The sequence below is a fragment of the Perissodus microlepis genome, chromosome 11 (genome assembly GCF_051167445.1).
Source record: "Perissodus microlepis isolate ML-2025 ecotype Zambia chromosome 11, ASM5116744v1, whole genome shotgun sequence".
In the NCBI taxonomy this organism is placed as follows: domain Eukaryota; kingdom Metazoa; phylum Chordata; class Actinopteri; order Cichliformes; family Cichlidae; genus Perissodus; species Perissodus microlepis.
The window spans coordinates 36,945,095-36,959,636 of record NC_140471.1 but is presented as its reverse complement, the minus strand read 5'-3'; the positions used below and the strand labels follow the sequence as shown (position 1 = coordinate 36,959,636).

The 14,542-nt window shown below is 49.8% G+C and overlaps 1 protein-coding gene across 1 annotated transcript in view; it reads left to right on the top strand.

Moving 5' to 3' along the window:
• Positions 1-14,208, top strand: part of LOC146378493 (atrial natriuretic peptide receptor 1-like) — a 54,232-nt gene extending 40,024 nt beyond the window's left edge. Inside the window, exons 11-22 of the mRNA XM_084944643.1 lie at positions 1,799-1,876; positions 2,846-2,950; positions 3,055-3,126; positions 3,437-3,599; positions 3,763-3,918; positions 4,889-5,057; positions 6,455-6,601; positions 8,928-9,051; positions 10,244-10,312; positions 10,451-10,625; positions 11,620-11,718; positions 12,292-14,208. Of these exons, the coding sequence (XP_084800769.1) occupies positions 1,799-1,876; positions 2,846-2,950; positions 3,055-3,126; positions 3,437-3,599; positions 3,763-3,918; positions 4,889-5,057; positions 6,455-6,601; positions 8,928-9,051; positions 10,244-10,312; positions 10,451-10,625; positions 11,620-11,718; positions 12,292-12,437 (1,503 nt within the window). The 3' untranslated portion in view covers positions 12,438-14,208. The remainder of the gene's footprint in view (positions 1-1,798; positions 1,877-2,845; positions 2,951-3,054; positions 3,127-3,436; positions 3,600-3,762; positions 3,919-4,888; positions 5,058-6,454; positions 6,602-8,927; positions 9,052-10,243; positions 10,313-10,450; positions 10,626-11,619; positions 11,719-12,291) is intronic.
• The last annotated feature ends 334 nt before the right edge of the window (positions 14,209-14,542 follow it).

The following is a 14,542-nucleotide window of genomic DNA, read 5'->3' as shown; positions in this document are numbered from 1 at the left end:
CCTCATCTTCCTCAACCTCCTCACCCTCCTCATCTTCCTCAGCCTCCTCACCCTCCTTAGCCTCCTCATCCTCCTCACCCTCCTCATCTTCCTCACCCTCCTCATCTTCCTCAGCCTCCTCACCCTCCTTAGCCTCCTCATCCTCCTCACCCTCCTCATCCTCTTCGCCCTCCTCACCCCCCTCGCCCTCCTCACCCTCCTCATCCTCACCCTCCATCATCTCATCAAGTTCAGCATTTCAGGAATTTAAAAAAAATTCACATATAGAAAAATATTTTCACCAGAAGGAAAGAAAATGAAATCTTTGTTTGGGGATTGTAGTGTGTGATCGGCGTAGAGGGGAGGAGTTAATCAGCCGTGCTCTGCCGTTCAGCGTGGACTCACCAGGGGGAGGGTCAGTGACCTCCTGCTCCCAGTCCGATAAAAAGGGGAGGCTGCATCAGGAGGACGAACAGCACAAAACTGCGGTGCTGCAGAACAATATGTGGGTGGTGCAGGACGTGGGTGGGAACAGAGACCCGTGAAGTGGGTGGAGATGAGTGTCAGGGCTGCAGGGGTGAAAGAAAGGTTTGAAGATGGCGGCGAGAGCTGCTGCGAGGGATGGTTGGAGACGGTGGAGCCCGAGGTGGCGGTGTTCAGGTGTGCAGACCCTGCTGGGCCCTCTCACCTTCATGACCCGCTGCAGGACCAACACGTGAAAGGGCGGGCCTTGTCCAAGTGCATCATGGGACTGTGATGTCCTGCTGTTTCATATTCAAACACTCTTACAGACTCTGCAGAGCGGCGTTGATTTCAACAGTGAGCACCCCCCGCCATGGCGGCAGTGCAGCTGTAGGAGGAGCCAGTGGTGATGCATGGGCTGATAAGGATTCAGGTGGGAACACCTGGAGCTTAGTTTAATGCTGCTGAATGGAAATAACTGAGCTGTAGTCTGCTCCGAGGAAGCCGCCCTCCTCCTCCAATCAGCCGAGTGCTGTTTTCACCGCACTCATCAGTCACCACTTTGAAAGGTCAGAGGTCGTTGATTATTTCTTCAGGTCTTAATGATGCCGCAGGTGGAAAAGCTCGTTATGAAGACAGGAGCCCTCCAATCACAGAGTTGCTAGTCTGCATCAGTATTTTATCCTGATTTGTTCTAGAACCACATAAACCAGATCAGAGATACCGATCTGAGGTCCAGGAGGGGGCGATGCCTCTGAAGCCTGATTGGACAGAAGTCTATGCGGCGATGATCCTCCATGTTCTATCCTGATGGGTTTCTGGTCTCGGTCGCTGTTTCAGGTCTGACTGAAGAAAACAGGAAGTTCATGTTGGAGCAGAAGCAGAAAGCAGGGCGAGGGCTGCCTGTGATCGATAAGAGCGCAGACGCTCTCAGAGTGTCAGTCAGATCACATATGTGTCATGGTAACATGGCGTGCTGAGACACAGGATCAGACAAAGAAGGATTATTTCTGACAAAGATCATGTAAAGCTGCTCTAACAGTGTCCAAGAAGGAAAAAGAGCTGGAAATGAGCAGAACACCTTCACATTTGTCATCATTGCGATTAATGAGCAGGATCGCAGATCAGAAAGGTTCTCTGAAGAGAACCGGTTTACGAACCAGAGCTGAGCAAAAGCATCAGCTGTGTTAGCAGCGCAGCATGCAGCTCCTCCCGTGTCAGGTTAGCTAAACGGCTAACGAGGACGATGAGAACAGGAGAAAGCGACGAGAATGAAGTGAGGCGTCTGCATCATGTCACGTGTCACTGAAGGTCGCTGTTGTTGACTTTTGGTATGTTGCTCTTTGTTTTCTTCCAGGGGAACATCGTGGCCATCAAATACATCAACAAGAAACGCATCGAGCTCAACAGGAAGGTGCTGTTTGAGCTCAAACACGTGAGTGTCTGACACGTCACACGTGACCATTAGCACCGGCTAAGCTAACAGCTCAGAGTGGCTAAGCGAACAGGAATATTTACTGTCTGCTTCCTGTTCAGCACCAGGCTCACCAGTACAGTACAGCAGCCAGCATGAGCTGCTCCCAGCAGGGTCAGGGCAGCTACAGTGGGGCCTTCGTCATCCAAACATCCATTCATTTATTTTTCCTCGCCCAGTTCAGGGTAAACACGGGTCGGTCATTTTAATCCATACACTGCACACATTCAAGAAAATGTAATATTCAGCTAATTAAAAACAGACGATGTGAAATCTGTGTCACACGTTCTCAGGCCACACGTGGTTCCACGGTCAACTTCCTGTTATTCTTCTCCAGACTTGGGCTTCTGGATTTACATCACTGATGTAACGACCTGAACGATGTTCGGGTCAGGGTAATTCTAGGCTTCATGGTCTGGACCTGGTCTGAGGAGGTCTGATGGGCAACGCTGTGAAATGTCCCTTTAGTCCAGGGGTCTCAAACTCGTGGCCCGGGGGCCACTTGCGGCCCACGTCAGCCCTACTTGTATGTTGATGTGAAGAAATCTAAAGCAGTTTGGCTTTTCTGTCAGAGAGGGTTTGTTTGTTGTTGCGTGAAATGTTAAAATAATTTCTCAAAATGATTGAATATGAAACCAACATGAGCAGAGAGCACAAACGTGAGGCTGTGTCAGCTCGGTGGCAGTCACACTGACGTCTGCACTTTATTTTGTTACATATGAACACAGCAGCAGCGCTGCCACGTGTTGGACGCACAGAGAGGACTTCCTGAACACTAAAGTGGCCGTCCAATGAGACGACAGCAGTGGCAAACAGTGACGTTTGAGACTCCAGCTTTAGTCTGTTTCCACAGTGGGCGTCGCCGAGGGCGGAGTCATGCTCCCCGTGTTTTCCTGTGAATTCAGCCTTTGAATGTTTCCGTCTGTGCAGATGAGAGACGTCCAGAACGAACACCTGACCAGGTTCATTGGAGCGTGCATCGACCCCCCCAACTGCTGCATCGTCACAGAGTACTGCTCCAGAGGCAGTCTGCAGGTACGGCTTTAAGGGTGGGGGTCAGGGTGACGGCGTCACGGCTGGTGCTGAGGAGATCTCGCCAAGGTCACCGCTGACAGGTTATTGGTTGTTTGTGTGTTCAGGACATCTTGGAGAACGACAGCATCACTCTGGACTGGATGTTTAAATATTCCCTCATTAACGACATCGTAAAGGTACGTTTCCATTTCCCGCAGAGTCTCTGCTTCATTAAGTTTCTGCTTCCTGGACTGAAGCTCGTTAACGGCAGTTTCAGTGGAAACGATGCGATGCATGTGGGACTCATTAAAGTGAAAGTACGAGGAGGAAGCGAGCAGGTTAACGAGGACAGAGGAGTCAAAGTTAGAGAGCTTTGGGGTCCCTGGTGTCTGATTGGATGATGGCAGGACTCAAAGTGAAGACAACAGTAATAAGTTACCTCCAGGTGGTGTTACCTGTGATAACAAACATGTGTTGTCAGTGCTGTCCTCCTCTCTGTGTCTGCAGGGCATGCTTTTCCTCCACAACAGCGTCATCTTCTCCCACGGTAAACTCAAGTCCTCCAACTGCGTCGTGGATAACCGCTTCGTCCTGAAGATCACCGACTACGGTTTGTCCAGCTTTCGGTCTGAGAGTGACACAGCTAGCGACGCTCACGCCTACTACGCCCGTGAGTTGCAGCTCTCTGCCGTTAATCTGCTTTTCCTGAAGTCAGACAGCGATGTTAGCAGCACGCTCCTCTCAAACTCTTTAATGTTAAACATGAAGAAGTTCCCCGAAAGGTTTCGATGTTAAGCTCAGGTCCTGAGGTCTCTGTTTGTGCCGCCCTGCAGAGAAGCTGTGGATGGCTCCAGAGCTGCTCAGGATGGAGTGTCCTCCTCCTCAGGGAACCCAGAAAGGAGACGTCTACAGCTTCGGCATCATCCTCCAGGAGGTGGCGCTTCGACGAGGAGCCTTCTACCTGGAGGGAGACCCGCTCAGCCCTAAAGGTAGGTAGCTCTGAGGTTCCTGCTGCAGGTGTGCAGCTTTAAAGGCTGATGGTGCACGTGCACACCTGTAGGTGTGCGTGTCGGGTCATGTGATCGGCGTCGACCTGGTTTCAGATTAAGCCGTGATCCTGCTGGGATGAATCAGAGCAGAGAAGAAGAGGCTGAGCAAACAGCACGTCCACGCTGGTTCCTCAGCCGCCTCTCGCTCACGGGTAATTTCTGCGTTCGCTCTCCAAACCACAGAAAGCGCTTCACGCTGGACGCTGAGCTCTGCTGCTGCACGCTCGCAGAGCAGCTGGGGAGCAGAAGCTGTTTACCTGCTCTCTGCTCAGGTGCGTGCTCCGGCAGCGGCAAGCCTCATCACCGCTAATGACCTGGCCTCTGATTTATTCGCACGGAGCACACTGGACGTTCCCGTCTCTGCGTTTCCGTTCATTAGGACTCGGCGTCTGTGTAGCCGGTCGCCTCCGTCGCTCAGGTACGACCCGCTGTCGCCATGGGAACCTGCGTCATGCTGACGGGGTTGCTAACAGCAGAAGTCTGAAAAGGATTTTATGTTATTTATAAAGAAGTCAAATAAAGTGTGTTATCTCGACCACCTGGTTGACACCATAAACCGTCGCTGGGATCATCGTCGGCTGTTCTGACGCTGTTTGTCTCGTACGGACGCTCGTGGTCACTTGTTTTACTGCACAGTCTGCTTTCAGTCACAAATCAAATCCATGTTTAACACCAGTTAAATGTGTTACTTTAAAGTTGCGTTAAACAGGATGGTGCTCAACACATTTCATGAGACATGTTTTTAACTCTGCTGACATTTTTACAGAGACTGTGCTGCTCATCCTCGAGCGGCTCGAGGCTCCGAGCAGAGGATAACGTGTGCACCAACGCCAGCGCTCCACCTGAAATCACCAACGAGCTGGTAGTTTAAGGTTCACTGCGCTGAATGTGCTGAACTGTTTCTGTGCAGAGATCGTGGACCGCGTGATTCTGGGGGAGTGGCCCTGCCTGAGGCCGACCATCGACTCGCAGAGTGACCGCCCCGAGCTGGGTCAGCTGATGGAGCGCTGCTGGGCCGAAGAGCCGACGGAGAGACCCGAGTTCAACCAGATCCGAGTGCTGCTGCGCAAACAGAACAAGTAAGACCTGAAACCGCGAGCAGAGCGGACAGCGGGCAGTTTCAGGGTGGTGCATCAGTGACATCCTGTGGCCACACAGGGAACAACACCCAAAACTGCATTTGTGTGTTTACAGAGTGAAACATCTCCATCTGAAAGGCCTGGATGGCCTCTAACTTTCTGCTCCTTAATTCACATCAAACTGAGGTTATTGTACTCGGCCCTGAAAATCTTAGAAATATGGTATCTAAGCAGATTCTTACTCTGGATGGCATTACCTTGGCCTCCAGTAACACTGTGAGGAACCTTGGAGTCATTTTTGACCAGGACATGTCCTTCAACGCACATATTAAACAAATATGTAAGACTGCTTTCTTCCATTTGTGCAACATCTCTAAAATTAGAAATATCCTGTCTCAGAGTGACGCTGAAAAACTAGTTCATGCATTTATTACTTCCAGGCTGGACGACTGTAATTCATTATTATCAGGAAGTCCTAAAAACTCCCTGAAAAGCCTTCAGTTAATCCAAAATGCTGCAGCAAGAGTCCTGACAGGGACTAGAAAGAGAGAGCAGATTTCTCCTGTTTTGGCTTCCCTTCATTGGCTTCCTGTTAAATCCAGAATTCAAAATCCTGCTCCTCACATACAAGGTCTTAAATAATCAGGCCCCATCTTATCTTAATGACCTTGTAGTACCATATCACCCTATTAGAGCACTTCGCTCTCGCTCTGCAGGCCTACTTGTTGTTCCTAGAGTATTTAAAAGTAGAATGGGAGGCAGAGCCTTCAGTTTTCCGGCCCCTCTTCTGTGGAACCAGCTTCCAGTTTGGATTCAGGAGACAGAAACTATCTCTACTTTCAAGATTAGGCTTCAAACTTTCCTTTTTGCTAAAGCATATAGTTAGGGCTGGACCAGGTGACCCTGAATCCTCCCTTAGTTATGCTGCAATAGACGTAGGCTGCCGGGGGATTCCCATGATGCATTGAGTTTTTCCTTTCCAGTCACCTTTCTCACTCACTGTGTGTTAATAGACCTCTCTGCATTGAATCATATCTGTTATTAATCTCTGTCTCTCTTCCACAGCATGTCTTTATCCTGTCTTCCTTCTCTCTCCCCAACCAATCACAGTAGATGGCCCCGCCCCTCCCTGAGCCTGGTTCTGCTGGAGGTTTCTTCCTGTTAAAAGGGAGTTTTTCCTTCCCACTGTCGCCAAAGTGCTTGTTCATAGGGGGTCATATGATTGCTGGGTTTTTCTCTGTATGTATTATTGCAGGGTCGACCTCACAGTATAAATCGCCTCAATGCGTCTGTTGTTGTGATTTGGCGCTGTGTAAATAAAACTGAGCTGATATTAAAGTGGACATGAGCCCACGCTTGGTGTTTGCCCACCCAGAACACCATGTGTGTGTTTTCAGGGAGTCACGGACCAACATCCTGGACAACCTACTGTCCCGGATGGAGCAGTACGCCAACAACCTGGAGGAGCTGGTGGAGGAGCGAACGCAGGCGTACCACGAGGAGAAACGCAAGGCCGAAGCCCTGCTGTACCAGATACTACCACAGTCAGTACTGCAATTACTGCACACAGTGCGGCTCTACAGTAAACATACCCTCCTCCTCCTCAGGTGCACCTTTGGACATCTTCCTCACAGCTGGGTTCTGAGCATGTGCAGTTGTGCGTGTGATGTATGGGCCGCTCATCTATGGCGTTATTTTTGTGCATCTATTCTGAGCGCACGTAAAAAAGAATGTTTGCAAGTACAAATGTTGCAGCAAACTCATCGCTGCATGCAGGAAATGTGTTTCAGTGTTTGCTAATGTCCATAAACACACAGTAACAGCCGCTCTGTGTGCTCACAGACGTCTGCAGACCTGCTCTCAACATCTCTGCACGCTCAACTCTCTGTATAGCGTTACAAATGTGCCACAAAACCAGCCAATCACAGACTTGGATGCAAAAATTCTGATTGGCTGTTTTGGTCTCCAATCAGCTCGACAGCTACTGCGTTCCAGAAACACGGGCCAGAGTGTAGCTAAACCCCTTTGCAGTTAGTATGTTTAATTATTTGTTTTTAAATATAGACTTTTTTAAGAGCATTGTTGGTTTTAATCTAGTTTGAGCCAAACCGCTCTGCTGGATCTGGCTAGTAGCTGGTGAGCTCGTGTGTGTGGATCACAGCAAACACTGAAACACATTTCTTGCACGCAGCAATTATTTTTCTTCTCATAAAATGATTTTCTTCTCAAAATGCAAATTTTTTACGTGCACTCAGACGCACAAAAATAACAGCATACTCCTCCTGTCGTGTACTTTGGAGGGTCTGCTGGTTGGAGGCACAGATGGTTGGTGTAAACAGAAAGAGGCGTTCCCCTCTTCAGACTGCCCAGCTGTGCACAGGTGTGACCCTGGGATGAGTCCGCGCACCTGTAGTCCCGCTCTCACACCTGCGCCTCGATGCTCGACCCTGTCAGATATTTGTCTGAATGCTGGACGCGGCGCTCTTCGGCTGTGGTGACCCTCGATGTGAAGGCGGGGTCGATTTGAAACACGGCGATGGTCTTGGTGTGAGTTTGAGGTCTGTGGCGACTAGAACTGATAATAACCTAAAGATTATTGATATTATTATTGATTATTGACCGTTGTATTGAGTCTCGCTGGGTTCTCATTGGCTCTGATCAGTGTTGCAGTCATTACTCAAAAAAAGTAATCATTACACAGAATAAAAAAGTAATGCAGTATGTTACTTAATTACTCCCAGGAGAAAGTACTTGGTTTGAATACTCGTTACATTACTTGGCTGTTACAAAATAAACTGAGTTACAGTCGCACACACCAACACAGATCCTGAAGAGACTTTAAAGCGGTCGTCATGGTGATTCTATAAACATTGACAGGTAGACACAGAGGCTGCAGCCTCACCTCTTTGTTACCTGTTCAGGCTCTGGCTGCTGGGCTCAGGTCTGCATACGCGCAGCTCGTCTCTCTGGGTTTTTGGCTAGCTTAGCGTTAGCATGCCGTCTGCGCTTGCAGGCAGTTGTGTTAGCTTCACTATTACGCTGTCGTCCTTAGTAATGTCTGTATCCACGCTGCGCAGCTCTTTTCCTCCAGCACACGAGCTGACGTCAGCTGATTGTAGCTGGAGTGCAAGAACTGAAAAGCGGCTCAATAGGCAGGTAGACCGATAATTCCAAGGAACTGGACTACTGGGAACCGGTTCTCGATTCTTGTCCTATAGTGTTGACATCAAAGTCAAAGTAAACTTTGTTGTCATCTCTGCTATATACAGTTCAGTTTATAGAGAGACACATGACGAGGCTCCAGTTCCAACAACAATAAATACAGGAAGAGTAAGAATAAATATACACTTTGAGGTAAAAAGGGTTAATAAATGTAACGTTTACAATTTATAAAATGAGATTTAAAGTGACTTTGAAGTGGTTTAAAATAACCAACGTAGCAGTTTTACAGTTTACAGTATAAATGATTTAAAGTGACCAACATGAGCAGGATTGTCCACAGAGCAGCGTCTGTATTTACAAAGGCAGCGATGTGTGAAGTCCAGTAGAGTCAGTTACTGGTTTGTGTAGGTGTGTGTGGTGGGGGGAGTGGGGGAGCTGGTAGTGAGGTCAGGAGTCTGATGGTTTGTGGGAAAAAGCTGTCTCGCAGTCTGGAGGCTCGGGCCCCGATGCTGCGATAGCGTCTGCCGATGGGAGGAAAAGAGTCCGTGTGAGGGGTGTGCACCAAGCGCACATGTCAGAGAGGGGCATCCAGGGTTGGCTGTCCAGACAGCAGCAGAGGTGGTAAAGGTCCTGAGGTGCACACGGACATTTTTTATGGGCGGAGCCCCCTGCTCACACACTCATGGCGCCGTATTGTCTCTCTGTCAGTTCGGTGGCCGAGCAGCTGAAGCGTGGAGAGACGGTTCAGGCTGAAGCCTTCGACTCGGTCACCATCTACTTCAGCGACATCGTGGGCTTCACCACCATCTCCGCAGAGAGCACGCCGATGGAGGTGAGACGAGTTACCTGAGTACTTCAGTACTTCTCACACAGCTTCCAGGTCCAAAGACACAAACACAGAAAGCCAGACGGAGAGTAGCATCGGATACCTGATCCTCCCAAATCCGAGCTTGGACTCTGAAATCGGCTCTGCGTCCTGTCACGCCATCAGGGCTGCGTGTGACTGAAGTGTCAAACGCCTGCAGCGCAGTGCAGGTGTCTTATCAGACACGCTGGTGTTTCTGCTGCAGGTTCAGACGCTGCATGCTTGCCACCGTGTTAGCACGCGGGCTGAGGGCGGCTGGCGAGATCCATATTTCAGAATCACATGCACAACGTATGAGTGGAGAACAATGGGCTGGTCGAGGGGACTAAAATCCAGAGGAAACATTTTTGAGAGTAAATGAAATGAGAAACTTTATCGATACTGCGGCTTCCTCCCACGTGCAGGCAGTGGGGTAGGTTAATTGGTCGTTCTAAATTGTCCATAGGTGTGAATGGTTGTCTGTGTGTTAGCCCTGCCACAGACTGGCGACCTGTGCAGGGTGTGCCCCGCCTCTCGCCCTAAGACACCTGGGACAGGCTCCAGCCCACTGCGACCCTGATAAGCAGAGAACGGATGGATAAAAGGTGGAACTAGATTCTCATATTTGTACTGCAGGGATCAGTAACTCATGAGGCAGCACGATTAACGAAGTCCCAGCAGCTGGTTTCCAGACGGGGCGTCCTCGGCCGGCCGGACGCCGCTGCATACATTTACAGATTTAATCTAGAAAATGCTCCCTCACCTGTCCTTGTAAGGGTTTTTGGATAGCGACTAAGAGTATGATTTGGAATTAAAAAGGAATTTCAGTGTATTTTATTTGAAATTACAATCTAATTATATTTACCTACAAATACACACTGGAATAAGGAGGAAACCAGTCAGAAATAATTATACTGGAAGTTTAAGTAACGTGTAAGTCGTCTCAGGCAGGGCTTCATGCAGATCAATGTAATGAATATTAAATAAAGTACTTTGATGTACAAACCTGACACCACGTGTCAGTGTTCCTGTAAGTATAAATCTATAATCACGCTGTTGTATCAAATAAAGCACACTGAATTATAAAGTGTTAACATGTTCTCTCACACACTGAAAGCCAGCGGCCTGCAGGGGGCGCTCAAACACCGTCCTTCAGTCTGACGTGCTGATGTCTCTGCAGGTGGTGACTCTGCTCAACGACCTCTACACCTGCTTCGACGCCATCATCGACAACTTTGACGTTTACAAGGTAAACGGCTCGTTTCTTTCCTCCGACCTGTTCTCAGGTCAACTGAGCAACAGAGCGCATCGCCATGGAGACCAACTCACAATAAGGACAACTTTTAGTGCGACTCTAACTGATGTCACGGTGCTGTGGCGCCCCCAGGTGGAGACCATCGGCGACGCCTACATGGTGGTGTCGGGGCTGCCGGTGAGGAACGGGAAGCTGCACGGCCGAGAGATCGCCCGCATGGCGCTCGCCCTGCTGGACGCCGTCAGAGCCTTCAAGATCCGCCATCGACCCGAGCAGCAGCTAAAGCTGAGGATCGGCATTCACAGCGGTGACAACACACACACACACAGACTCACACAGACTCACACTGACACACACTGACACACGCGCGCACACACACACACACACACACAGACTCACACACACTGACACACACAGACTCACACTGACACACACAGACACACGCGCGCACACACACACACACACACACTGACACACACTGACACACACTGACACACACAGACTCACACACACTGACACACACTGACACACACAGACACACGCGCGCACACACACACAGAGACTCACACTGACGCACACACACACACACAGACTCACACACACTGACACACACACACAGACTCACACACACACAGACTTACACGCACACACAGACTCACACACACACAGACTTACACGCACACACAGACTCACACACACACAGACTCACACACACACAGACTTACACGCACACACAGACTCACACACACACAGACTTACACGCACACACAGACTCACACACACACAGACTTACACACACTGACACACACGCACACACACACACACACTCACACTGACGCACACACACACACACACACAGACTCACACACACTGACACACACGCACACACACACACACACACAGACTCACACACACTGACACACACGCACACACACACACACACTCACACTGACGCACACACACACACACACACAAACACACACACTGACACACACACACTGACACACACGCACACACACACACACACACACTCACACTGACGCACACACACACACACACAGACTCACACACACTGACACACACACACAGACTCACACACACACACACACAGACACACACACACACAGACTCACACACAGACTCACACACACACACACAGACTCACACACAGACTCACACACACAGACTCACACACAGACTCACAGTGACGCACACGCACAGACACACACACTCACGCACGCAGACTCACACACACTCCCGGTCTTTGCCCCGCGTGGTGACCGCCCCCGTGTCCTCTGCAGGTCCCGTGTGTGCGGGCGTGGTTGGTCTGAAGATGCCTCGGTACTGCCTGTTTGGCGACACCGTCAACACGTCATCACGTATGGAGTCCACTGGCGAAGGTACGTGCACAAAAACAGGTCACGTGACCTGATGCACATGTGACCTGACGCTGCAGTTTCAGCCTGAAACCTCTGAACTGTAACTAAGTACTCGAGTACTAATCCAGAGGGAACATTGAACTTTGACCTCTGCATTCTTCAGGTGTTCACACGGAAAATAAATGGGTTCAGATCCACGTGTTAGCGATCACACTGACTAAACATACGATGACCAGGTCACGTGACTTGGCACGATAGATAGACGTGAACGAAGACGTCGCTCTGTAAATGCTGACGCAGCAGCGCCCTCTGCAGGCTGTTGCTTCCCTGTTGACGGGCTTTAGTGAGTTTAGTGTCAGCTGATACTGCAGTTTGTGCTCCATGAACAGTTTCTCTGTTACACGTGTAACAGCTGAGCTTCATTAACAGGAAGCAGATTTATTAAAGCCCCTTCAGAATAAAGTGATGTTCTTTAAATAAACAGCAGATTAGATTTTTGCAGGTTGGACTGAAAAACCTAAAGCAGCATTTTTATTCCTGCTGCTGTTGCCAAACATGACCTGTGTGTGTGTGTGTGTGTGTGTGTGTGCGCAGCGCTGAAGATCCACGTGTCGGCGGCGACTCGAGACGTTCTGCTAGAGTTCAACTGCTTTCAGCTGGAGCTCCGAGGGGAAATCGACATCAAGGGCAAAGGGAAGATGACCACCTATTGGCTGCTGGGAGAGAGCGACAGCCAATGACAAAGCACTGTCAACAGGAGGACGACAGGAGAGGACGGAAGAAACGAGGAAAGGAACTGAGGAGTGAATAAGGGGTAACACCGCTACAGATGAGGGGACGAGGAAAGGACAGAAGGGAGCACAGCTTGAAGGAAAGGAGGACTCACTCGGGCGCTCGCCGCCTCCTTGCTGCTTCTCATCTCCGAGCAGAAGGACTTTGGATGGATTGGGACTGTCGGACGGGAGGAAGTGACACGGGAACGGGGGCACACGAGGACCCGGACTCTCCTCACACTCGGATCAAAAGTGTCCTGTTTTCCGGTCCTGGAAAAAGAGTTTTTCGCCGTCGTCCCGCTGGTACTCCAAGCAGTTTGTCTCTCCACGCTGACGTTCACCATGCTGCCTCTTCTTCACTTTATGTGGCCCTGCATTCATCATCTTCATTTCCTGTCCCTGCTGTCACTGGAGGGGGGGCACCTGGACAGGGCGCCGCCCTGCTAAGATGGTGAGGCTAAGGCTAGCCAGCAGGTTTGAACCTGGAACCTCGTTGCTGTGAGTCAGCGGCGCTAACCATTAACGTGGGGTGTAATCTGAGCTCAGTACTGCCCCCTGAGGCCAGACACAGGAAGCACCCACACCACAGCAGAGAGACGCTGTTTGTCCTGCTCTGAGGCCTGAGAAGCAAACACAGCTTCTGTGGGAGGAACATCTGTGCTGTAGCCCCTCCCACAACCTCTGACGTCAGCGGCTTTGAGCACGTTTATTTGGTGGAGCCACACATTTAAGATGACCTCCTCACAGTGAGGGTGAGACAGCGTAAAGTGCAACGTTAAAAACGCAGAGATGCTTTGATTCGAGCGAGTAAAGACCGAAAGAGCCTGAACCTGCAGGGACCGACGGGAACGCTTTATATACCTGCAATAACAACCACGCTAACGTCCTCCTGCTTCCTCTTTGCCTCTTGTTTTCATGTGACGTCCATGACAGGAAGAACACCTGATAGGGCAGAAAAGCAGGAAGTGATGTGGGTTAGCTTCCTCTGGGGAGACTCGGCACAGCTGAGCTCACGGAGGCTGTTCAGCAGTTTGCTCTCTGTATATAAATCAGTTTCATTGCAGTGAAGTCGAGTTTGTTTCACCTGATTTTGTTCGATATCCCGACGGGACGAACACATCGGATCGGCCAGAGGGACAAAGAGTCAATCCAATCTGTGAACTACAGCGTTCTCCAAATATCATCAGTGAGGAAAAAACGGTCAAAGTTTCAGAAGCATCAGTGTTTTTATCACACACGGTGAAGTGAGGAGTGAGCGCGGGTCCTCAGCTGCGTGCTGTCTGTTTGCATCCCTGCAGCCAGGAGCTCCTGACTCAGGCTCGTATACCACAGAGGACGCTGTGCATCAGAAAATCACTGAAGCTAAAAACAAAGCGCTGAGTTTGGGGACTGTTCTTCAATAAGCAACCAGATCAGCGTACATCACCTCGCAACGATCAAAGAATCAACATGAAAACCGCGCTGCCGTTTCAGAGCCCGAGAGGAACAAAAGACTGCAGAGCTGCAACGTGTCCGAGCACACCGTCGTCTTCTGCAGCTGCTCTACAGCAAACGCACATCTGTGAGGCGCCGTCACAAACAGCTGGAGAACATCAGAGACTTTCACGAATCAGTGTTGAATGGATCATTATAACATCTGCACGTTTCAGATCATTTAAAATAATTTATATTCTGTTTATTGAAACTAGATCAACATATTTTAATCCCACCATCGTCTGAATAAAAGCCTGGAGCTGTGTGTGATGTGGTTAACTTTGATATCTGAGAAATTCAAGTGAAAAAATGAAATCTTAAATTAAACTTTGCTTCCTCGCCAATGCTAATGCTAATGCTAATGCTAGCTGTGTTTCCACAGGAAGTGCAGATTGTAGCTGACGTCAGAGGACACTCGCACACTTTCACCAGTTTACAGTCAAACACCTCTAGTTTATCCAGTTTAGGTCCCGCCTCTCAGCTGGGATGACCCGTCCATACAGTGGACACAGCTGCAGAGATAAGCACAGCTTTCGATGACAGCAGCCGACTGCAGGCACAAGATGGCGGTAATGTGAAGGCCGTCTTTGTGCTCGCCA